At 44.7% G+C, this 25,135-nt stretch overlaps 1 protein-coding gene across 1 annotated transcript in view; it reads left to right on the top strand.

The window, feature by feature from the left end:
• Window positions 1–4,186, top strand: part of EEIG1 (estrogen-induced osteoclastogenesis regulator 1) — a 54,929-nt gene extending 50,743 nt beyond the window's left edge. The window contains exon 12 of the mRNA XM_073639992.1: window positions 115–4,186. Within this exon, the coding sequence (XP_073496093.1) occupies window positions 115–160 (46 nt within the window). The 3' untranslated portion in view covers window positions 161–4,186. The remainder of the gene's footprint in view (window positions 1–114) is intronic.
• The last annotated feature ends 20,949 nt before the right edge of the window (window positions 4,187–25,135 follow it).

The raw sequence follows: 25,135 nt of genomic DNA, 5'->3' as shown, positions 1-25,135 counted from the left end.
GAATAGTTGGCCCATATAGTATCAGCGACTTTCCGTTTTGTAGGCCACAAGTCTTATTTTTGTGCCATTCCCTATACTTGACATTACGTAATCATCTTTCTTTCATCTTTTCAGAGTCTCTGCAGGAATGTTTGAGCCGGTGGTCATTGAAATCCACTAAATACACAAGAGTTAGGAGCCAAAAGTACCATTCCAGGCTACAAGGCTGAGACTGTCCCCACATGAGGGGTCTGGAAGCCCTCATCAGACTTCTCTCCTGGTCCCCTCCGTTCTCGACTCATCCTGGCACGTGTCCAGTTGTCGTGTGCACACACCCATCGTGTTTGAGCGCTCCAGCATGTGACAATGTTTTCGTCTGCTTCCCATCACTCAGAATCTGTCCAGGCTTCTGGCGAGGACGGTCCAGACTCTAGGCATTCCAGCGATGTGACAGCGGGGAAGGAGACATGACACCCTTCTTACCGTGTGACAACTGCAGCCATATTCTATTTTTGCATGTTTCTTGTCTGTGTAATCTTCGTGTCGACCACGTCTGTGCTGTAAGGGTCTAACATTCAGCAGCCATATCTGCATTGTGAGGCTGTAATCCTGGGAAACGGTCCTGTGCAAAATCCAAGCTGAGGACTGGTCCTGTTTTTCTGCATCAGGAGAAAATTTAAAGGGAACCTTGCACCATGGGGTAATCCAGCTTAATGCATTTTCTGCCTATCCATTGATCGTGAGGGTCTGACCAGTGATCTCCTGAATGGGGCACAAGATACCATATTTTTCCTCCCAGCTGCAAAGCCAAAGCTGCGCTGTGCTGCTCCATTCAAAGCCAAGTGTTGGAAAGAATGAAGAACCAGGGTCCACTGTTCTGGCTATTTGGGGAGGGGGGGGGGTCCCAATGGTGGACCCGCAATTATCCATTTGATAGGTGATCAATGCATTTGACTTTATTACCCCTATAGGTTTAGATTAGCTTCTTGAAGTATAGGTGGGGGGGGGGGTTCTTTACAGTTCTTACTTAACAATGAAGACATATGAGTTGGGGGATATGCTGCAAGCTACTTTCTAGCAGGTTCCATTTATTGAAATGGTGTCATACTAAATATCATGGCGGGGTTGGACTTCGATTTCTACCAGTTGTTTAGTATGCAGGAAATAGGAAAGAAACCGCATAATATGTCATCAAATGTATTAATAATGCTGCAAAAATCCCGGATTTCAACCTCACAGGCAGGTGATATTAACCTCCTCCACCTTTACTATTATGGTACCATTATTGTCATGTAAAGCTATGTTGATTTCCTCCTGGGTTATTCTCCATCTTCCCCTTCCTCAGGAGAAAGGTGTCTGTGCAGAACAGAGGCTTGCCCCCCACACACGAGGTCATATAAAACAGCTGGGCTGTAATGGGGCACCCTCAGGAAGGGGCCACACAATGCAGCTGGACTGTAGACACCCTCTGGCAGGGGTCATGGCACACAGCTGGTCTGTAATTAGGACTCCTCGGGTAGGAGTCACCACCGCAGCTGAGCTGTGGAAATACTTGAAGACGTACGTGTAAAGCAGCAGGGCTGTAAAGATACGCACAGGAAACTATTTTTTTAGGGGAGACACAGCTGGATGGTGAATCCCTTAAAAAGTTTGAGGGGGGGGGTGCTGTATTCTGCTCTGACACCTTTCTTCTAAACATTCCAATAAATGAGATACCCAAGAGCCAGTTGTCACCAGGGGGCAGCTGTGCGGGCCGCAGCTCCCGTCTCTCTCCGGAGCGCCAGTCCTGGTCGGTTTCCGCTTCACCTGTACACACTGTCGCATGGTGCAGACGGCACAATGATATCCGGAGCCATCAGGCTGGTGCTCCATTTCGTTCCTGTAGCTATTCTAGATTTTTCAATGTGAAATTTTTCTTCTGTGGAGTCATCTGGTGCTCAGGGCAGTGTGTTTTTTTTTTTTTTTTTTTTTTTCTTGTATTTTTTTTTTATTTCATTTTTATTTTTATCTCCGACATCTCGAATGCCGCATTCATCTTCTTCGGAATCATCCCGTTCTTTACCTTTTTCTGAACACGAGTCGTTAACGGAACGTTCCGCAGAAGTGGCGCCCTCCGCTGCTAACGCCGTCGTGACCGTTCTGCACAAGCGACTGCTAATGTTTTGGGCACTTTAATGATTGTTTTGGGCATGGTGCAGGGAATATAAATGTCTGTGTTTTAATTAACTCCCTTCTTATCCTGGGGTCATGGAAAATAAAAAAAAATCTACTATTTTTTTTTTTCTACGGAACAGAAATTTTGTAGAATTTCGAGATTAATGTAAATTTTTTTTTTATTATTTTGTTTTTACTTTTTTACCAATTTAAATGCAATTTATTCCTTAATTGAATCCTAAGCGCATGAGGGGTCAAATCACTAACCACCATTTTCTCGATACTACTACTATTCCGTGACCGGCAGAAGGATTAATGCTCAGATTTGGTATTGGATTACTGAGTCATTTATCAAACTCTTCTGTGATAAAAATAGTATAATTATTAGGGTGTGGTGATTTGCAATTACTTCACCACCAGTTTTCCTAGTGACAGGGGTTAGGCCGCCTGTGGCTCACTCCAGCCGAGCTATGATTTTATTAATCTATACTTCCCTGCATGCTTTTTGGGGGGAAACGCTTCGAAAATTAATGTGCCAAAGTAGTTCTTCTGATTTACATATGCAGTGCGGTCTGAGTCGCGGGCACCCCGATGTCGAGTGGTGGACCCAGCACCGGTTTGCAGTGGAGCTAGTCTTGTATAGGACTAATATGGCTTTCTACTACACAAAATTAGTCTCAGGACTTGCTACCAGGACGAGGGTTTGGGGCAGAGCCAACATTCACATATTAATGGTTTGATCTAACATTATCAACATTTTTTTGCACATTTTTTTTACCTATTCTTAGAGAAAACAAAAAATCCAAAAATTATTGTAATTCAGGCTAGGGCAACATTTGACCACGTGGACTCTTTTGACTAGACGCCCCATTTAATTGCCATGTGGAATCCGTCAGTCAATAACGTGACATAAACAATTTTACTTGGTTATAAAGTTTCACATGACCATTAAAGTGGGACTGAGCAGATTTTGGTCCAATCGCTCCTGTAGAAATAAATAGTATTAAAAAGCATTGTTTGGTTGTAGACTGAGAATACTTCAGTGAGCTCGTACAGTAGAGTTTGTAAGTCTCTTTTTTTTCCTGAGCTCCTCTCAGCTGATTATATGACCACAGATCACATCAAAGTTTGGAACGCACAGGCAAACAAAGAGCCTGGAAAAGCCGAATGGTACAATCTTAAAAAAATTGCAAAAATTATTTTTAGGCCGAAATGCATCTATTTAAATAAAAAAAATGTTTACAAAGGTGGACAACCCTTTAACAACAGGTAAAGAAAAATGCTCTAAAGGAACACTATTCACATTCTTTTCCATAGAGGAAAACTTTACAGTTTAAGCCGTGTAACATTAGGAAAATGAACTGTGTATCCCGCTTAGCAACAGCGCTACTCGTTGAACTGGTCAAAAGATGTACTGCGCACACATAAAAAAGGAGCCTCTAAATAAATTAAACATATTTTTTCTTAGATAAATTACCACAGTGCAAAATCCATCTTTTTGGAGATTGAGCTAGTTTTTTTACATACATATATATAACAAAGAATATGAAAGCCCTCTAATCTAGATGTGAATGTTGGCTTACCCCAAACTGCTCCTGAAGGGTATTTCTTACCGCTAGATAATATAACCACTATTTTTCTTACATTTTTCGAATTTAATTCGGATAATGAGAAATTCTAAGACTATTTTGTTTTGTACTCAGATAATAAAGTTATAATGCAGAGATATATAAAACAAAGTGTAAAGCTATTTTTGCTAAGAAAAGGTCCAAGGGCACACATAATTCAGAATCTATCGGCCTGGAGAAAGAATCTATAGTTTTTCATAAAGGCAAAAAGTGATAATTTCTGCTTCTATTTTTTTCTTTTTTTATTATTTTGTACTCCAGAGTTTGAGCTAAAACTCAGCACATTTCATTGTTTTTACATCTCGCCTGTTTCGATTGTTACATTGTAACTGTTCTTCTGAATCCAGTGGTAAATCCCTGTGATCAGTGTAATTCGGGAGAGAATTGGGTAAAATAAAGTTCTGTTTGGTTAACACATTTCTTTTGTTTTATTGTGTTTTTAAAAAAGGCATAGATTGGTTAAAAAAGTGATACTCAAATGGAAAAAAAATAAAAGTTAAACTTTCTGGGCAGCTTCAAGGGGTTGTCTGCTTATATCAAGATATAATTAGGCTGCGTGCCCACTATGCGTTTTTCAAGCGTTTTTGCCGCGGAATTTCCGCAGCGAAAACGCTTAAAAATTGCTTGGTAATACGTGCCCCATGGTCCCCAATGATAATCCGCATGTGCTGTGCACATGCTGCGGAAATTTCCACTGTGGATTATCATTGCGGAAAAATACGCAGCATGTCCATTAATTTTGCGGACACGCAGCGTAATTACCGCCATTGACTTGCACTGAAACGCATATTATCCGTCTCAGCACATTTGCACATACGGATATTATGCGATTCTATGTGCTCTCCTCCAGACTCTGGTATCATAGAAACTGTTAAAAAAATAATTTAAAATAAAAAATAAAGATTATACTTACCTTCTGATGGCCTTTGGTGTTTTCTCCGCTCCGTCTGGTCTGTTGTATGGGTCGCGGTGGTGTGAAAGGACCTGCCATGACGTCATTTAGTTATGTGACAGGTCACGCGACCGCTGACGTCGGCGGTCGCGTGACCTGTCACATGACTCAATGATGTCACCGCAGGTCCTTTCACACCACCGCGACCCATACAACAGACCAGACGGAGCGGAGAAAACACCAAAGGCCATCAGAAGGTAAGTATAATCTTTATTTTTTATTTTAAATTATACAATTTGACAGTGTCAGTACCAACCATCTAATTATTCTATGTTTAGAGCATATGGCACTGAGTGCTAAACAGGGCTTGGCCCAAGTTATATAACACTTTTTCAAACACCTGGCATGCTTAGTAAAGTTCTCATGAATTGAGGTCGGTTACAATTTGCTCTCCACCCAAAGTGGTTTCAGTACATGAATAGAAGCAAGTCATGGTCTCCAGTACTCCAAGGGGCGATCTGCAGCTGTATATAGAAATAATCAGTCATGCAGGGGCTTTGCTATATGTAGGTACAAACATAAGGGAATCAAAACATCCATTTGTGGGTAGAAGGCAGCATTCATGGAGCACGGACAATCCTACCAAATACATTTTTGTATGGGGGAGTCCGGAGATGTAGCTCTTGGCCAAAAGTTCTAAAATGTATATGAGCACCTGTAGGAATTGGGGCAGATCCGACTTTTGGATATTTATCAGTATCAACCAGGAGAGATAATTCTGCCCACTACCCCCAAGCACTTCTTCCACCGTCTGTGTGTTTTAATGAGAAAATGGGACAGAAGTAGTAGACTAAAATGACTTTAGAATCAGAGTAAACTACACTAATTTGCAGCCATGGAGATGCATAGATCTGCATAGGAGCTGAATACCCAAAACGTTAACACATTTTTCATTACTACTTGGCTGAATTTTTTTCTAGATTAATTGGAACAATAGAAATGCACATACTCCACACTCATAAATAAAGGTGCATTACTATTCTGATCTGCAAAGAATATACCATAAATGTCTGATAGATGAAGGTCCCACTTCTAGGACTTGCACCTTTCTCAAAAGCAAGGTTCCCTGACCTCTGTCTGTTAACCTCTTTGAATGTAAAGGTGGCTGGTCATGCTCAGCTATACTCTCGATTGCCATAGAAGTGAATGAAGTGAGATGCGTGGCCTCCTCAACATTTACAGTGCCCACTAAACCAAGGATAGGAAACCTTGTCCTTGAAAATCATGTGGGTCTCAAAGGAGTGATCTACATCGCTACAACTGTAAATGGTGAGATTGCCACCCATGCTTAGCTATTTGTTGACTCCCATAGAAGTGAAAGAAGAAGTCTGTGCATGCACGGCCACCTCTCGATTTCCATTGGCTGCGAGACTTAGGACAGAAACCTCATCCTAAATTTAGGTGAGCGACCTGCATCAATCGTAAGAATGAGGTTCCCTGACCTCTGTCTAGCAGCCACTGTGAGTGGAGCGGTGGCCGCAAACGCTTAGCTATTATTATTATTATTATTTTCTTGACTTCCTTAGAAACTAAAGAAGAGAACGGCACATGCATGGCCACCTCTCCGTCCACAGTAGATGCGAGATGGAGGACAGGAAACCTCATCCTAGAGATAGGTGAGTGACCTGCATCAATCATAAGAATGAGGTTCCTTGACCTTTGTCTAGCAGGCACTGTGAATGGAGCGGTATCTCAGCACGCTTGGCTATTTTCTTGACTCCAGTATTAGTTAAAAATGAGAGATGCACATTCGCGGCCACTTCTACATTCACAGTGGCTGCAAAATGGGGGACAGGAAATCTCATTCTAGAGATAGTTGAGGGACCTGCATCAATCATAAGAACGAGGTTCCTTGACCTTTGTCTAGCAGGCACTGTGAATGGAGCGGTGTCCGAGCATGCTTGGCTATTTTCTTGACTCCCATCTTAGTAAAAAATGAGCGATGTGCTCATCGATAGAGGACAGGAAACCTTGTCCTAGGTATAGGTGGGGGTCCCAGAGGTGGGACGTGCTTCAATCATGAGAACGAGGTTCCCTGTCTTCCATCTACCAGGCACTTTGGACGATTAGTTGGAGGTGAAAGCCTGGCCATTTTTTTTTTTTTTTTTTAAAGTAGAAAAAAAAGATGCGCATGCACGACCAACTCTTCATTCACAGTGGCGGCAAATGTCCGGGGACCTTGTTCTTAATAGATAGATCTATTTATTTATTAGTCTTAAAATACTCCTTTAAGAAAACTCCCAGCATGGAAACCTGCACGCAGGGCACGCAGGGAGTTGCAGCTTTAAAAAAAAAAAAAAAAAAAAGCTGGAGAATCACCGCTATTTATGAAAAAAATGCTTAATCACAGAGGTACGTGACCATCTTTAAGCACCGTGTATTCTTTTCACCCACTAGAACAGCACCCTTTATGTAAACCCGCCATGTGCGTTGTGCTAATATTGTACCACGGGCTGTTCTGTTCTCTTCGCTTTCTGTACTACCTGCCCTAATGTTGTTAGCAACTGCAGAAGACGGCAGCGATAACATGCCGGTCACACACCCCGCCCATGGGAGAACAGGTACAAAGTGATCCTAAATAGCTTCCGGCAATGCACATCCCCGGGCCATGAACCTGTTCTGTTAGCACAACAGCAGTGCCCCTGTAATTTAAGGGTCATCACTATCACATTTGTAAAAGGAGTTATCAATATGTAAATTAAAGGTTTAAAGGAAGTCAGTCGCCAAGGACCGGAGGGCTGTAATTATCACAAAGACCTGTCCTGTCTGGGTCAAATGATACCTGGGGTCATAATAGAGGAAATCCAAGAAGGTCAACGAATCTGACACACTCACACTTTATTTCCATTACCATCATATTCACTATTTGTCAGCAATCCAGTAATTATTTCCTATATAAGATTACAAACAGCGCCACTCTGTTTCGCAGGCCGCGTTTGGTATTGCAGCTGCAATAATAAAAAAAAACATATATATGAAGTATTATTTATACATCTATTGAGTCGTCTTCACGACAATTGTCTATCAAGATGGTTTCCTGCTTTCTCCTAGACCAGCAACAAATCCCACACCAGATCCGAGGTTCAGGGGTGATTTGACTTCCTTCTTGAGTTTGCATGGAGCGCAGGGAAGAAGCACCTACAGAAAGAAATTATCAATAGACACTTTGTCAGGAGTGAGGGAAGCGGGACATGTGCTGATCAGCTGATTTCTTTAAGCAAAGTCTTACAATGCATGCAAAAATTTCAAGGAGTTGTCCAGAATAAGAAAAAAAAAAAAGGTCTAATATTTTCCAGAAACAACACAATGCTTGTTAGATTGCTGGATTTGCCTCCTGTATCTTGCGGTCCAAGTGCCCAGAAAGTGAGCTGCACTACTTTTTACATTGCTGGTCTGGACATCCAAGTGAATGTGGCAAAGGTTGCAATACCAGATGTAGTCTATAAACAAATGTGGCGCTCTCTCTGAAGAAAAAAAATTCTAATCATGGACAACCCTTTTAATTCTAACCTTGCCTGTGCCTAAAGCTGGAGATATCGATTTTGACACTAGGCAAGTTACAGACAGGCTAATGCGCTGCTCATCCCTATTCCATGCTGTATTTGGCTAGACTCTGATGGTCGCCTATTAGAGTTTGTATAACACTGTATACTCACCAAACAAAAAGTATGATATTAGTGACACAGCAAAAATGATGAGGATGATGTTCCCCGGGCCTACGTCTTCAGCCTGGCAGCTGCTTGGACAGGCGCATGGACTCTGCACAGAGATCTCCAGAACCTCAGTAATGTCCTCCACCGGGGGGAAGGTGACCAAAGAGACCGAGCTGCAGTTGTAGTGGACAACTGCTCTCAACGGACTCTCTTGTGAGGCTGAGGAAGAGGATTGTTCTATGTTACACTGTGACGTCTCCATTCTGCTTATTTGTATCAGTGTGACACTATTATTCATAGTTCTCATAATACTTTTACTAGTTTTTGGTTTTAAAATACCTTAAGGAACATCCTCTTGAATGAGTGGACTTGCCTAAAAGTCAGCAGGTTTTGGATATGGCTTTATCTTTTCCTCCACATTGTCACTGACATTAAAGAGTAAATGTTTTTTTTTTATCAATCATTAGTGCATGTGAGAATAAAAGACTTTGTAAGATATCTTATTAGAGAAATCTGCTTCTTTTTCCTCCTGTGCTGATATTTAATTCTCAAAATTCTCAATTCAATCTGTCTTCAGTGAATATAATTGTTCCCATTACTGAGATACGAGATGACAGTTGGTGCTCATAAAATTCTATGAAGAGGGGAGGGGCAGACAGAGATGTTCTGCTGCAAGTTCTCCTGAAATGACAGTTACACTTTCATTTTTTTACCATAGATTTAAAGTGTAACTGTCATTTCAGGAGAACTTGCAGCATAATGTCTATCTCAATAATGGAAAAATCTGTCTTCACTGAATACAGATTTTCAAGTGCACTATTGATTTGTGAAAAAAAAAAAGAACACGGCCATTACTCTTTAACCTAATAAGAAACCTGTGGGAGGGGATCCAACATCATAGTAACGAAAAAGTGCCGTTGGCAAAGCAAACATTTTTTTTTTTCCTGCCACTGAATGGACCATAGTATTAGCCAAGAGGCAACCAATTCTTCATTTCAAATGGCACATGGACTATTGCATGATTAATAAGAAGCTAACTGCATTGTGGCAGGGTACCCTTAACTCCTTCTAAAAAATGTGGGAGCCTTGTAGGACCGACGTCCTTCCAGCTAATGACTCATTCAAATATGCAGGTGTGTCTTAAGCACATTACCTCCTTGGGTCTCCCATGTCTCCCCCGCATTAGGCCGGGTTCAGATGGCCATTCTACAACTCGCACCAGTCATGTCTGCAAATCTTTGGAGTGGACAAGCGCACTGGGTATTTCTATTCTATTTTCTATTATTGTCCCCAGTCCCCCTTTTTTTTTTCATTGGCTCTAGTCTATGCCCTGGAGCAGACACACACAAGTATAAAATATTATATGGGAGGACATCGAAGGTCTTGTAGAGGAGCAGCCAGTCATGATCCTTTCCACCAGCGATCCTGAGATTGAGCCTCTGGAACCCGGAAAACTAACTCTGCAGAGCCCCACCTTAAATAGAGCAGAGATGCACATTCTCCACCTCCGCTCCATTTATTGTCTATGGGACACAAGTAACCACCTGGAGTGGAGGTCAAGCATGCACATCTCTGCTCCATTCATTGTCTATGGGACTGCCAGAGATAAATAACCACCTTGAGGGGAGGTCAAGCATGAACATCTCTGCTCCATTCATTGTCCATGGGACTGGCTGAGATAAATAACCACCTTGAGGGGAGGTCAAGCATGAACATCTCTGCTCCATTCATTGTCTATGGGACTGCCAGAGATAAATAACCACCTTGAGGGGAGGTCAAGCATGAACATCTCTGCTCCATGCATTGTCCATGGGACTGCCAGAGATAAATAACCACCTTGAGGGGAGGTCAAGCATGAACATCTCTGCTCCATTCATTGTCTATGGGACTGCCATAGATAAATAACCACCTTGAGGGGAGGTCAAGCATGCACATCTCTGCTCCATTCATTGTCTATGGGACTTCCAGAGATAAATAACCACCTCTAGGGGAGGTCAAGCATGAACATCTCTGCTCCATTCATTGTCTAATAGACTGTGGGAGATAAACAACCACCTGGAGTGGAGGTAAAGCATGAACATCTCTGCTCCATTCATGGACTGTGGGAGATTACCTCCACTCCAGCTGGTTGTTTAAGCATGCACATCTCCGCTCCATTCAAGGTGATGATCTGAAGAGCCCGAATCCCGGATTCCAGAATCTCGATCTAGGGATCACGGTGGGTTCCAACAGCTAGATCCCCTGCGATGAGTAAGTTATGCCCTAACCTATGGATAACGGATTACTTCATGTCTTTGGAATAACCCTTTAAGAGCCCACGTTTGAAAAGCTCCCATAAGGCATGCAAAACGAATCTCAACAAACACCAAAAGAGCGACCTTTCGACCTATGCCGGGTGAACATACTTTATGTTGGTCTATCTTCATTTTTGGATTACCCAATTCCTTACAAAGGTATACAGTAACTAAAAACATATGCCACACTATATCCTTTTTTTTACAGTGGAGTCATATAGATTGTTAGCGTGGGTGTAACGATCGCGGTCGCAGAGGGTGCGACCAACACTGGGCCTGTGTGAGAGGGGGCACATTCAACTGAAACACATTGCAGCGCAGAGATCCATCGGGTCCCTGGGCTGTAGTACAAGCTGCTGGCCAATCAGAAGCAGCAGCTGATGCCGGCGTGCCCATGACTGTGGGTGCATAGCAGTGACGTCATGTGCTGCCCATCACTTGTACGCTGAAGTCAGCTGCCGGCTACAGAAGAGGACACTACTCGGTGTTGGAGTTGGGGCAAGGTGAGTATAATTGTTTATTTTGTATGCGTTAAAGAACAGCGCAAAAACGGGGGATATATATATCAGGATGGAAGTGATATATACCAGGATGGGCCTAGGATGGGGAACATATATACCAGGATGGGCGTAGGATGAGAATCATATATACCAGGATGGGTGTAGGATGAGAATCATATATACCAGGAAGGGTGTAGGATGGGGGACATATATAAATATATAACAGGATGGGGCCAGGATGAGGGACATATATACCAGGATGGGGAACATATATACCCGAATGGGCCCAGGATGGGGGACATTACTACATAATGTGGGCAACACGTATGCTCTTAGAGGATTTAGAACGATACAAGGGCCCATACATCTGACCAACATGCAGGTCCAAATTTTACACCTCTCGGACTCTAGTTACACCACTGATTGCCAGTCATAAAGTCGGTCACAGTCTTGAACAGCTAGCGAGCTGCAGATTGGTATATCTACATTGCACATTATTGGAGGTAATATGTCGGTACCAGCTATACAAAGCTGATCGGGGTAATGTGGTTGGAGTGACCTTCACTGAGAATCTCATTATTGTGTTAGTGGCACAGCACAACGCTGCAATCCGTGTCTAGACTTCATCATCACTCGATTATGTCGCTGAATTGGGCTAAGTAGCTATTAAAATGGAGAAAGCAGAGCAGACCGTTAATACATTCTGGCGAGCCAGCGGTTCTTGTTGCCAGGCCTGTCGTTTTGCCAAGCAATCTGCAATAAAAAAGTAAATGGGACAGATACCAGGTACTTATTGCCTTATTATTATTTATACTGCAGCATCAGGACATTGCTATAAATGGACTTGGGATTTCACGTTTAATATCGCAGCACAAGCGGAGACTTTTTTGGAAGATTCCATAATGGATTCATGTTTTACAGGAAGAGACACAATCACAATGTTCTGGAGGGGATTTAGATGAATTCTTATTTCTTGAGTTCTCAGTTTATCGCTTGCAAAAGAGTAACCGTCGTTTTCATTTGTTTTCTCCCATAAATCAATATTACACATGAAAATAATAAACTTTGAAATATATCTTATCAGAGAAATCTTTTTTTTTTCACACCCTGGATTGATCCTTTATTCTAAAAACTTTCAATTCATGGGTAAAATGTGCCCTCAGCGAATACAGATTTTCCCATTACTGAAAAGGTGATGACAGTTGGTGCTCATAATATTTTATGGAGAACTGTAACTGTTGTTTCATGAGAACTTGCTGCACAATATATGTCTATACATCTCCTCCCCTCTCCATAGAACTTTATAAGCACCAACTGTGATCTCCTAACTCAGTAATGGGGAAATCGGTCTTCACTGAATACAGAGTTTACCCATGAATTGAGAGTGAAAGATAAATCTGGGAGGTCAAAGAAGTAAAATTCCTAAATAAGACACATTAGAAAAGTTGCTTATGTTCATGTCTACTCTTGATTTATGAGATAAAAATTAAACCGACGGTTACTCTTTAACATTAGGTGTAAATGTAAGGTAAATCTGATTTCCTGATCTTGTTGCCAAACCTTGGATTTGTCTTGACTATTCGTGACTATTCTTGATGCTCTCTGACCTCAGGTACCTGACCCCGGACTCGGCCTCTGACTAGCCATTTCTCTTATCCCTTTATTTTGACGTACCCTCCTGGCAATTGACCCTGGACTGTGACTTGACCACCTCGGACCTCCTGACTACCCTGTCTCACAGCTTGTCTGTGGGTAGTGACTCAGCGTCACATCAGCCATATGACTTCAGAGATATGGGGCTTTTTTATTTAGCAATAATTTTTATGGTGTGGCTAACAGGGTAAATATACACAGCACTGTAAAGACACGCCCCAGAGGATGCTGTGAGCCATGCCCCCTTGTAAAGATTACAAAAATGAACACTAAATAAAAAGGCCCATAACTCTGGAACCGTATGGCAAATAAAAAAAAAATAGAATAGAAGACTCGGGAGCAGCAGGAAAAAAATAAGAGCAACAAGTGACCACTTTTAACTTTTTAGGTCCTCTTTAATAGGTAACTAAGATTTACAATTTTTTTTTACATGTAGCAGCCGTTATTTAATAATGTTGATCAGTGGGGGTTTGGGTCCCGACACCCCCATTGATTGCTCAAACCATTGGGTTGAAAACCATGAGTAGAACAGTTTTAACAGAAAGTCTATAGTTCCTTAGCTTCAGTCTAATGAGCCCCCATCAATCAATACTATTGAACAGGAGCTATAAAATCTAAAAAAAATATGTAAAAGTTTAACTTAAAATTCATGTAGTTATGAGATACAAGGGTGGGCGCTAAAAACGTCCATGATGTGGCTCCCAAAGCAAAAGTTTGTAAATTATGCGGCCTGGTATTCCTCTGAAAAGGACATTTATGGAGAATACTGTGCTGTGAGAGCTGCTCTTAGACAAACAGCATTAGGAACGAATCTGATTGGCTGAAAGGTGGTGACTAAGAAACACCTGTTCATAATTCTCCTTCCATATGTCCTTTTCAGCAGGATGCCAGTCAGACTTAAATCCTCTTAGCCTCTTACTATATCAGGGGGTGCAAGTTACATTTAATGACATTTAATTTAATGTCCTGTATCTATCAGTGTGCACCAGAAAAGCATCTGCAGTTGTGGGATACTATAAAAATCTGCGGCGTATACAGTATGTATGAACATCCCCTTAAAGTTCATGAAGTCGTAGCCATGACAAGAAACACTGTAATATAGTCAGACTTGGCTAAAGATTGTTCTGATACATTTATCTAGGCATTCATGAGACATTTTGATTGCTGACTTTCTTTGTGACAATATGGCACAATATCCCCTCTTGTTTCTAGCATGTATATGTAGCACCCTGAGGATTCGGCTGCTACAGGGGTATTGCACCTCAACCCAGAGGTGTGATATTCCACTCCCGGGTAAGGATGGAGTGTGGAGCTGAGCTCAGAAGGCTGCATGCACTACACACATCCCATTTCCGGAGGGCAGACCAACGGTACTCCCACTTAGAAATGTGCAGGTACGACCGAGTCTGTCCTTGGCTGGAGTGGGAGGGGGGTGGTACATCCCAGTAGTGTAGGGGCAGATAGGGGGAGCAGCCTGGGTAAAGTTAGGAGCTCATTGGGTGCTGGTCACCTGAGCTCACACATAGAGGGAGTATTTAAGGTGGGCACCATCTAAGATCAGGGTCAGTCAGTCAGTCAGTCTGTGAGAAGTCAGTGAGACATCAGACTTTGCAGAGCAGTGGAAGAAAGCAGAGGAGCAGAGCAGCCCCAGGCCCAGAGTGAGAGAGGAGAGAACGAAAGACCCAGAGGGGGAGAAAGAAGGAACTCTGAGAGCCCAAATACAACCACAGGGTGAAGAGTTGGCAACAGGGTACCGGATCCCAAACTGGTGGGGGCTACAGCATACCTCAGCCAGAGACCGGAGGCCGTGGGCAGCATCTGCCACGGCCACCCACCAAATCCACCCGGAAGGCAGACCACGCATAGGGTCAGGGAACCCAGAGGCAAGGGTTCGCCAACAAGAGGCCCGAGGGAGCCGGACATAGGTGGATCCCTGGTGGGGAAGGCCAGAGACGAGGGCAGGACAGAAAGGGAGCTCAGAACCACGCTCCAGAACTACTTGGGGGTTGGCCGAGTCCAGGACCTGGTGGACGCAGCACGGCTCGGGTGGTCACTCAAGGCCGGAGTGACCAGTACAAGAACAGCAGTAAGTAAAGAACCCTGAACTGCACAACCCGACTCTGACTCTCATTACCATCTTCCCTGCACTTCCACAACCACCATCCTCTGCACCTGACCCCCTGAGGCTATACCCCTCCCGTTGGGGGTTATACTACCTGAGCTGCACATACATCACCAGCCTCAGCGGACCCTGCTGCAGCGGCGGCCGTATTGACCGCAATTCAACGGGTGGCGTAGTCGACACATAAAGAACTTTAGTAACATCAGTAAGGACTGCCACACACTGAGCTTGACACCCTGGGCACGGACCGGGTCACAGCCACTCGGAGACTACAACCCCCATCTGATCCGGCTCCGGGTATCCCTAACAGCACTGGCCCAGGGGGCGCGTCAACTTTGGCGTAGTCGGCAGGATAACGTGCCCGCAACAACCGGGTACTGCGTGCCTGAAGAAAAGTACATCGTTACCTTAAAAAGAAGTCTCCTGCCGGTTCCGGAGGGTCCCCGCCATCGGGCCCCATCACAGGTCGTTTCCCGCCGGTTGTCCGCCATTTGCAGCTTTTTCCCGCCATCCATGGAGTTTCCCGCCACTGGGAGACGATTCCCGCCATTTCCAAGGATTTCCCGCCTTGGAAGAGCGGACGCCATTATGGGCGTGCCAGAGGGTGGCAAGAGGCCACCTCCCATCGTGGGCCAGGTTGAAGAATGGCGCCAAAAGCGGAAACCGCCCCCACCAACAGAGACTGTGATGCTGGAAGTGTCCATCAGCGTGAGAGAACTGCCCCTGGAACTGAAGTTGCCCCGGGACCACCCTCGATGTGGGCGGAGACAGAAGAAGAGAACGAAGATGGGTGCAGCCTGGAGCAGTCTAGAGAGAGCCTACCCGGAGATGGAGGGAGAGCCAGGCAGCACCGACCCAGCGGTCAGGAGCCTGATGCGGGCCGCCACTCCAGGCAGCACCGACCCAGTGGTCAGGAGCCTGTTGCCGGTCGCCATTCCAGAAGGCCGGCTGGAGACAACGGGAGGAGAGCAGAGCAGCACCGACCCGTTGGTCAGGAGCCTGCTAGAAGCAACGACTCCACTAGGCTTAGTGGAGGTCTTGGCACAGCTCCCCCGAGACCGGGAGTGTGCACAGACCACGTTGGAGGGCCTCGCACGGAGGATGGCCCGGGTGCAGCGAGAGACGTTAGCAGAATGGAGCCGTGAGATGGCCCAGCAGACAAGAACCCGTCAGCGGAGCACGCCACCCGAGACGAGGAGACAGACTGCCTCTGAGGATGGCGCAGGAGGACTGAAGGCCGGAGACGGCGCCGAGAAGGGAGTCGAACGAATGGAGGCAGGTAAAGGGGACGTCACTACCCCGAGCCGGGAAACCGCGTACCTGCCCCAACTCCACGTCGCAGAGCCCGAAGTATCCCCTGCCGTGCCCGTCGCTGCAACGTCACCGCCGCAGACTAGGCCTCAAACGGGAGCCGCGACCCCTGTGATGTCACACGCCTCGACCCCGAGCGTGACCAAGCAGGAAGTACCATCGGCCTGGTCGCAAGGCCTAGTACCCCCGGGCGACGCAATACTAACAGCGCCCCCTACCTCCGCGGAGCCCCCGGCCTGGTCGCAGGGCCAAGTAACACAGGGCGCCGCCGTTCTTACGGTGCCCTTTACTTTCAAGGTGCCCCAGGCCTGGTCGCAAGGCCTGGTTAACCCGGGCGCCGCTACCACCACGGCGCCCATAACACCTAAAGTACCGCACCTGGGTGAGGACCTGTTCGCCCAGCATACGTGCCCGGATGGGCAGCCCTTCATATGGCCACCGGAGTTTCACCATCCCCGACTCCGGAAAGAGAGACCCCTAGACGAACCCCTGATTCCGGTTCCGAAGCCTGTAAAGAGGATCTCGCCCCCGCTAGAAGAGACCCAGTTTGAGTGGGATCCCACCGGAGAAGACCTCATGGGGTTCACTCAGGAGACTCGGGCAGCCGCAGCGGAGCGTGCAGAGTGCTGCCGCCAGCAGCTCGAGGTCTTTGAGAGGGAGCGGAGAGAGAGGCGGGTCCGGGAACAACAAGCCCAAATAAGGAGCGCGGAGCAGAAGAGCCGGACCAGGAGAGACCCCCGTGCAGCGCATGGTCCCCGTACCATCGGGACTGTGATAAAGTTCAATCTGCAGCATGGGTGGGGTTTCATCAGGGATCACCGCACCCCAGGCGACGTCTTCGTGACCAGAAGAGACGTTGAGTCCCACCTACCGGAGGGACACAGAGGTCGTGACCTGTATTTAGGGGACGAGGTCACCTTCACCCGGCACAAGTGTGCCAAAGGACCCTACGCCCTCCATGTGCATCGCCTGACGGAGGAGGAGCTGCGGTGTGAGGAGGAGCAAGAGGACCCGGACGGGTCTGAAACTGAAACTGTCCACAAAGAAAGAGCAGGAGGACGCCGTCGTTGAAGTACGGTAGAGAGAGACTGTATAAAGTTACCCGTCAGGGTATAAGAACTGTTCTAGTTAAAATATAGTCCCCGTTGGGACCAGCCATGAGTGAACTGTTAACCCCGTGTGTCCCTATTCCCACTGACCGAGGACTGAGAGCGGTCAATCCTCCCTAATACCTGGCCGAGGACTGAGAGCGGCCATATCCCCTTGTATATAGTTGCGCTTCCTAAAGCGCCCCCTACCGGTTTTATGGGAAAACTGTTTTTCTTCAAGAGACTGTCGCACTTTACCCGGTCACAAGTTGCACCGTGACCGGAGGAACCAGAGACAAGAATGTTTTTATGAAAAGTTTATATGAAAAGTTTATGCTGCTGATATGTTTTATATGTTTGTGTTTATGAAAAAATTGTATGTTTTAGTGTTTTTTATATCTTACAGCCCGAGGACGTGCTGTGATTTACCAGGGGGGAATGTAGCACCCTGAGGATTCGGCTGCTACAGGGGTATTGCACCTCAACCCAGAGGTGTGATATTCCACTCCCGGGTAAGGATGGAGTGTGGAGCTGAGCTCAGAAGGCTGCATGCACTACACACATCCCATTTCCGGAGGGCAGACCAACGGTACTCCCACTTAGAAATGTGCAGGTACGACCGAGTCTGTCCTTGGCTGGAGTGGGAGGGGGGTGGTACATCCCAGTAGTGTAGGGGCAGATAGGGGGAGCAGCCTGGGTAAAGTTAGGAGCTCATTGGGTGCTGGTCACCTGAGCTCACACATAGAGGGAGTATTTAAGGTGGGCACCATCTAAGATCAGGGTCAGTCAGTCAGTCAGTCTGTGAGAAGTCAGTGAGACATCAGACTTTGCAGAGCAGTGGAAGAAAGCAGAGGAGCAGAGCAGCCCCAGGCCCAGAGTGAGAGAGGAGAGAACGAAAGACCCAGAGGGGGAGAAAGAAGGAACTCTGAGAGCCCAAATACAACCACAGGGTGAAGAGTTGGCAACAGGGTACCGGATCCCAAACTGGTGGGGGCTACAGCATACCTCAGCCAGAGACCGGAGGCCGTGGGCAGCATCTGCCACGGCCACCCACCAAATCCACCCGGAAGGCAGACCACGCATAGGGTCAGGGAACCCAGAGGCAAGGGTTCGCCAACAAGAGGCCCGAGGGAGCCGGACATAGGTGGATCCCTGGTGGGGAAGGACAGAGACGAGGGCAGGACAGAAAGGGAGCTCAGAACCACGCTCCAGAACTACTTGGGGGTTGGCCGAGTCCAGGACCTGGTGGACGCAGCACGGCTCGGGTGGTCACTCAAGGCCGGAGTGACCAGTACAAGAACAGCAGTAAGTAAAGAACCCTGAACTGCACAACCCGACTCTGACTCTCATTACCATCTTCCCTGCACTTCCACAACCACCATCCTCTGCACCTGACCCCCTGAGGCTATACCCCTCCCGTTGGGGGTTATACTACCTGAGCTGCACATACATCACCAGCCTCAGCGGACCCTGCTGCAGCGGCGGCCGTATTGACCGCAATTCAACGGGTGGCGTAGTCGACACATAAAGAACTTTAGTAACATCAGTAAGGACTGCCACACACTGAGCTTGACACCCTGGGCACGGACCGGGTCACAGCCACTCGGAGACTACAACCCCCATCTGATCCGGCTCCGGGTATCCCTAACAGCACTGGCCCAGGGGGCGCGTCATATAATAGGATAAGCTCCTTTAAATACCAGACAGGCGGGCATTGTTTTATCTTACCGCCTTGCAAAAGAAAATACTTAACCAAAAAAATCCTTGTAATCATGTCTTAACCTGCATTATGGCATCTGAAGGAATTACAAGCCCCGGATGATCTCTGGAACTTACGCAAATCCTGTACAGTTTACTACCCTGTCTAGTAGGCAGGACGTCGTCCACCCCCATCAAGTGTAAGAAATGAGAACCGATGACTCAAAAACTTCAATTTTGGAAAATCTGCACTGTTGAATTGTACTGAGGCGGGCACAGAACTGGAAGTTTATTTATTGCCTAGGGGTGGCATCAAGATACTCCCATATAAGAACCGAACACATGCACAAAGCATGAACGCAGTAAAATGCTGCCATAAGTGTCTGGTGGAGCTCTATAAACCCTCCTGTAGTGACACAGCGCCCTCTACTGTATCTTCAGTGAGAAGCTTAGTTCTTGAAATTCAGCGGCATTGTCTATTGGGATTGTCACAATTGCTCTGTCTGTTCCCCCATACTTTACACTGCAGCACTACATTAGTCAGTGCAAGGATATGTAATTTCCACTACTGTAAGGACAGAATTATTACAGCTTACAAGCATGAAATACATTATCAGGTGAATCACCGCATAAAGAGGGGATATGGTGGAGTTCCACTTTAACCCCTTCCTCAAATCCACCATACATGCACAGTGATGTTCGGAAGTACTTCACGCAGCTGTAACAAATGGCTAATAGCCAGCATTGTAGATAAGATCAAGACTTGCCTCCCCTAGAAGTCACAGTCAAAAGTAGCCTTGTTATCTCAGGGGTTGGACAAAGGGAGGTGACTGTCAGTCCAATCGCCTCTCCGCAATGTGATCGCAGGGAGCCATTGAGACACTATGGAAGTTGGGGGCTTAAAGGGAATATTTCAGTAAGCTTTTGCTGTGTAATCTGATGTATGGGCTAAGACCCTGATTCCAGCGATGTGTCACTTACTGGGCTGTGGTTTGCTGTTTCAATAAAATCAATGTTTTATTAGCAGGAAAACATGACTACAGGACTAGGTGTCCCCCCACCACCGATAAGTAGCTGTCAATGTACAGTGTACACAGAAAGCGGCCAATCAGTGGTGTGGGTGAGGTTATACACATCTCAACATTCCAAGCTCTGCTAGATCTGCAACAGAGAAAATTGTGATTGTATCACAACTGCTGCAGCTTGCAAACTAAGAGATACATTGCTGGAATCAGGATCTCTGTCCCTACTTCATTCTGCTGTCAGATTACATAGCAAAAAAGTGCTGAAAGATTCCCTTTAACCCCTTTAAAGCCCATGACGTACTAATACGCGTCTGTGCCCTGGGACTTAAGAGCCTGACCCGTATTAGTACGTTATGGCGATCGCGCGCGCACACAGGCTGTGCGGGCGCGATTGCCGCCGGGTGTTAGCTGATTGTCACAGCTGACACCCGGTACTATATGCAGGGAGCAGTCCCGCACCGCTCCCGGCACATTAACCCCCGCAATGCTGCGATCGAAGTCGTCATGACAACATCCGGGTCACCAGACTGCAGGAAGATTTTTTGGTCATGCGCAGTACATGACCAAACTATCTTCTCCCTGCGCAGCGCTGACAGCCTGCATAGCACAGGGATGGTGCTCCATCCCTATGCTATGCAGGCGATCAGAATAAAAAAAGTGAAAGTCCCATAGTGGGACAAAGTATACAAATAAAAAAACTGTCACAAAGTGAAAATTACAAAAAAAAAAAATTGTAAAAAAAATGATTAAAAAAAAATAATCCACCAAAAATCAAAATATAATGTATCAATAAATATTATTATGAAAAAAAAAAACAATAAAAGTACACATATTTGGTATCGCCGCGTCCGGAACGACCTGACCTAAAAAACTGTCCCACTAGTTAACCCCTTCAGTAAACACGGTAAAAAAAAAAAAAAAAACGAAGAAAAAAACAATGCTTTATCATACCGCCAAACAAAAAATGGAATAACACGCGATCAAAATGACGAATATAAATAAAAATGGTACCGCTGAAAACATCATCTTGTCCCGCAAAAAAACAAGCTGCCATACAGCTCTATCATCCAACAAATCAAAAAGTTATAGCTCTCAGAATAAAGCGATGCAAAAAAATAATTTTTTCTATAAAATAGCTTTTATTGTGTAAAAGCGCCAAAACACAGAAAAACGATATAAATGTGGTACCGCTGTAAACGTACTGATCCAAAGAATAAAGCTACCTTATCAATTTTACCACACGCGGAGTAGAATAAAAAAAAAAAAAAACAATTCCTGAATTGTTGTTTTTTGTTTATTCTGCCTCCCAAAAGCTGGAATAGAAAGCGATCAAAAAATGTCACGTGCCTGAAATTGGTACCAATAAAAACGTCAACTCATCCCGCAAAAAACAAGCCATCACATGACTCTGTCTGCCAAAATATGGAAAAATTATATCTCTCAAAATATGGCGATGCAAAAACTAGATTTTACAAAATATGTGTCTTTTAGTGTGTAACAGCTGTCAATCATAAAAACTTGATATGATTCTGGTACTTCTGTAGTCGCACCGACCCGAAGAATAAAGTCGTCTAATCACTTATACCGCACTAGGAACGGCGTAAAAAATAAACGCTAGGGCTGGGGTTGGGGTTAGGGTTGTGCTAATGTTAGGGTTTGGGTTGGGGTTAGGGTTGGGGTTAGGGTTGTTGCTTTTTTTCAAAAGTAAAAAAATTTAAAAAAAAAATGACGATATGGCAACTAGTGTTGAACGCAAGTGCTCGCTGCTTGAGTTTGCATCGGGTGCTCGGGTATGCATTGAGTATCGCGGGTGCTCGAGTCTTCGCGGCCAAAAAAACCTTGCGGGGATTGCCTGCCATGCACGAGTGATCCCTGCATGTTTTTTTGGGGGTGTCTAATAACCGTGAAACATGCGGGCGGGGACTCGAGCATTTCACTTGAGCACCCGTGATACATGGTGCATGCCTGAGTACCCGATGCAAACTCAAGTAGTGAGCACTTGCGCTCAAGACTAATGACAACTTATTCAATATGATGACCTAATGTTATCAAATTCTGTGTCGTACCTCTGGGTTCAAAATGTTAACTGTACCCCTTGATAAAATCCTTGAGGGATGGAGTTTCCAAAATGAGGTCACTTGTGGGGGGTTTCTACTATTTAGGCACATCAGGGGCTCTCCAAACGCGACATGGCATCCGCTCTCGATTGCAGGCGATTTTGCTTTCAAAAAGTCACACAGGGCTCCTTCCCTTCTGAACTCTGCCGTGCGCCCAAACACTGTATTTTCCCCACATATGGGGTATTAGCGTACTCAGGAGAAATTTCACAAAAGTTTTTGGGGTCCATTTTCTCCTCTTACCCTTGTGAAAATAAAAAATTGTGGCTAAAACATCATTTTTGTGGAAAAAGTTTGATTTTTTTATTTTCACGGCTCCATGTTATAAACTTCTGTAAAGGACTTGGGGGTTCAAGGTGCTCACTACACATCTAGATAAGTTCCCTGAGGGGTCTAGTTTCCAAAATGGTGTCACTTATGGGGTGTTTCCACTGTTTAGGCACATCAGGGGCTCTCCAAACGCAACATGGCATCTGCTAATTATTCAAGCAAATTTTACAATCAAAAAGTCAAATGGCGCTTCTTCCCTTCCGAACCCTGCCACGCGCCCAAACAGTGGTTATCCCCCACATATGGGGTATCTTCTAACTCAGGAGAAATTGCACAACAAACTGCATAGTGCAATTTCTTCTGTTACCTTTATGAAAATTCAAAAGTGGGGGCTGAAAAACATTTTTGTGGGAAAAATATGAAAATTTTATTTTTACGGCTCAATGTTATAAACTTCTTTGAAGCACCTGGGGGTTCAAGGTGCTCACCACACATCTAGATAAGTTCCCTGAGGGGTCTAGTTTCCAAAATGGTGTCACTTGTGGGGGGTTTCCACTGTTTAGGCACATCAGGGGCACATCCGCTAATTATTCAAGCAAATTTTACAATCAAAAAGTCAAATGGCGCTCCTTCCCTTCCGAACCCTGCCACGCGCCCAAACAGTGGTTTTCCCCCACATATGGGGTATCAGCTTACTCAGGAGAAATTGCACAACAAACTGCATGGTGAAATTTCTCCTGTTACCTTTATGAAAATGCAAAAGTAGGGGCTGAATAACATTTTTGTGGGAAAAATGTGAAAATTTTATTTTTACGGCTCAATGTTATAAACTTCTGTGAAGCACCTGGGGGTTCAAGGTGCTCACCACACATCTAGATAAGTTCCCTGAGGGGTCTAGTTTCCAAAATGGTGTCACTTGTGGGGGGTTTCCACTGTTTAGGCACATCAGGGGCTCCCCAAATGCAACATGGAGTCCGCTAATTATTCAAGCAAATTTTACATTCAAAAAGTCAAATGGTGCTCCTTTCCTTCCGAACCCTATCGTGCGCCCAAACAGTGTTTTTTCCCCACATATGGGGTATCTGCATGCCCAGGGGAAATTGCACAGCAAATTTTGGGGTCCATTTTTTCCTGTTACCCCTGCGAAAATAAAAAAATTGGGTCTAAAGTAACATTTTTGTGAAAAAGTAAAATGTTAATTTTTTTCTTCCACATTCCAAAAATTCCTGTGAAGCACCTGAAGGGTTAATAAAGTTATTGAATGTGGTTTTGAGCACCTTGAGGTGTGCAGTTTTTAGAATGGTGTCACTTTTGGGTATTTTCTGTCATAAAGACCCCTCAAAGTGACTTTAAATATGATGTGGTCCCTAAAAAAATGGTTTTGTAAATTTTGTTGGAAAAATGAGAAATCGCTGGTCAACTTTTAACCCTCATAGCTCCCCAATAAAAAAAAATTTGGTTCCAAAATTGTGCTGATGTAAAGTAGACATGTGGAAAATGTTATTTATTAACTATTTTGTGTGACATATCTCTCTGATTTAAGGGCATAAAAATTCAAATTTTGAAAATTGCAAAATTTTCAAAATTTTCGCCAAATTTCCATTTTTTTCACAAACGAACGCAAGTGTTATCGAAGAAATTTTACCACTATCATGAAGTACAATATGTCACGAAAAAATAATCTCAGAATCAGGGGGATCCGTTGAAGCGTTCCAGAGTAATTACCTCATAAAGTGACAGTGGTCAGAATTGTAAAAATTGGCCTGGTCATTAACATGCAAACCACCTTGGGTTGTAAAGGGGTTAACAATGACCTCCAGGTCTACCATCTTAGTACACCTGCTAGGCCTGGCAGTACATTGTACCAGCAGTCACATACAATGGCATAACTGGAAACTCATGGGCCTCAATGCAAAATCTCCAATAGAGCCCCAAAATATCATAGATTTATTAGTATTGGTCTCATATGGGCCAAAGAGACCTTTTCGGCCCCCTGAAGCTCAAGTGCACCAACTATAGTTACACTCCTGATCTCATAAAGACTTCTAGTGGAACTAAAAAAAAGTCTAAAAATAAGTTAAATAAAATGTTAAAAAAATGCATAGAAAAAAAAAATTACCGGTATGTTATTTGTAAAAAAAAATCTAAAAAAAAAGTACAATTCCTTGTTCTCACCAAACGGATCAACCTTCAGAATAAAGTTAACATAGAATTTAGAACTTACATTAAGCCCTGTACAAATAAAAAAAAAACAAACAGGTATTGAATTGCTGTTTTTCATTCATTTTGCCTCCCAAAAATTATCAAAATATCATATGTACCCCAAAATGGTCCTAATAAAAACTACAGCTAATTTAAAAAAAATGATTTAGTTGAAAAATAAATAGTAATGACACTTGGAATTACTGGATTAAAAAAAATGGGAAAAAAAATTGTTTTATCATAAGGACTAAAAACTGACTGTGGTGGTAAGGGGTTAAATGTTCACTTCAGTAATTACAACATTTTTCTTAAAATCTGCTTTTCCCACATTTTGCCATAGATGACTTACATCTGTAGGTGACTGACAAAATTTTGCTCTCATTACTGTAAGTGAACTCATTGTCGTCATGCTTCCCAAATCCTGTATACTGGGGGGCTCCGTCTTTTACCTCTGGGTCTCTACAAAGAAAAATCAAGAATGATAGTTCC

This window comes from Phyllobates terribilis, unplaced genomic scaffold, assembly GCF_046119375.1.
Source record: "Phyllobates terribilis strain yellow unplaced genomic scaffold, ASM4611937v1 Scaffold_7__3_contigs__length_470593459, whole genome shotgun sequence".
NCBI classification, from domain to species: domain Eukaryota; kingdom Metazoa; phylum Chordata; class Amphibia; order Anura; family Dendrobatidae; genus Phyllobates; species Phyllobates terribilis.
This window is presented reverse-complemented; position numbering and strand designations above follow the sequence as displayed.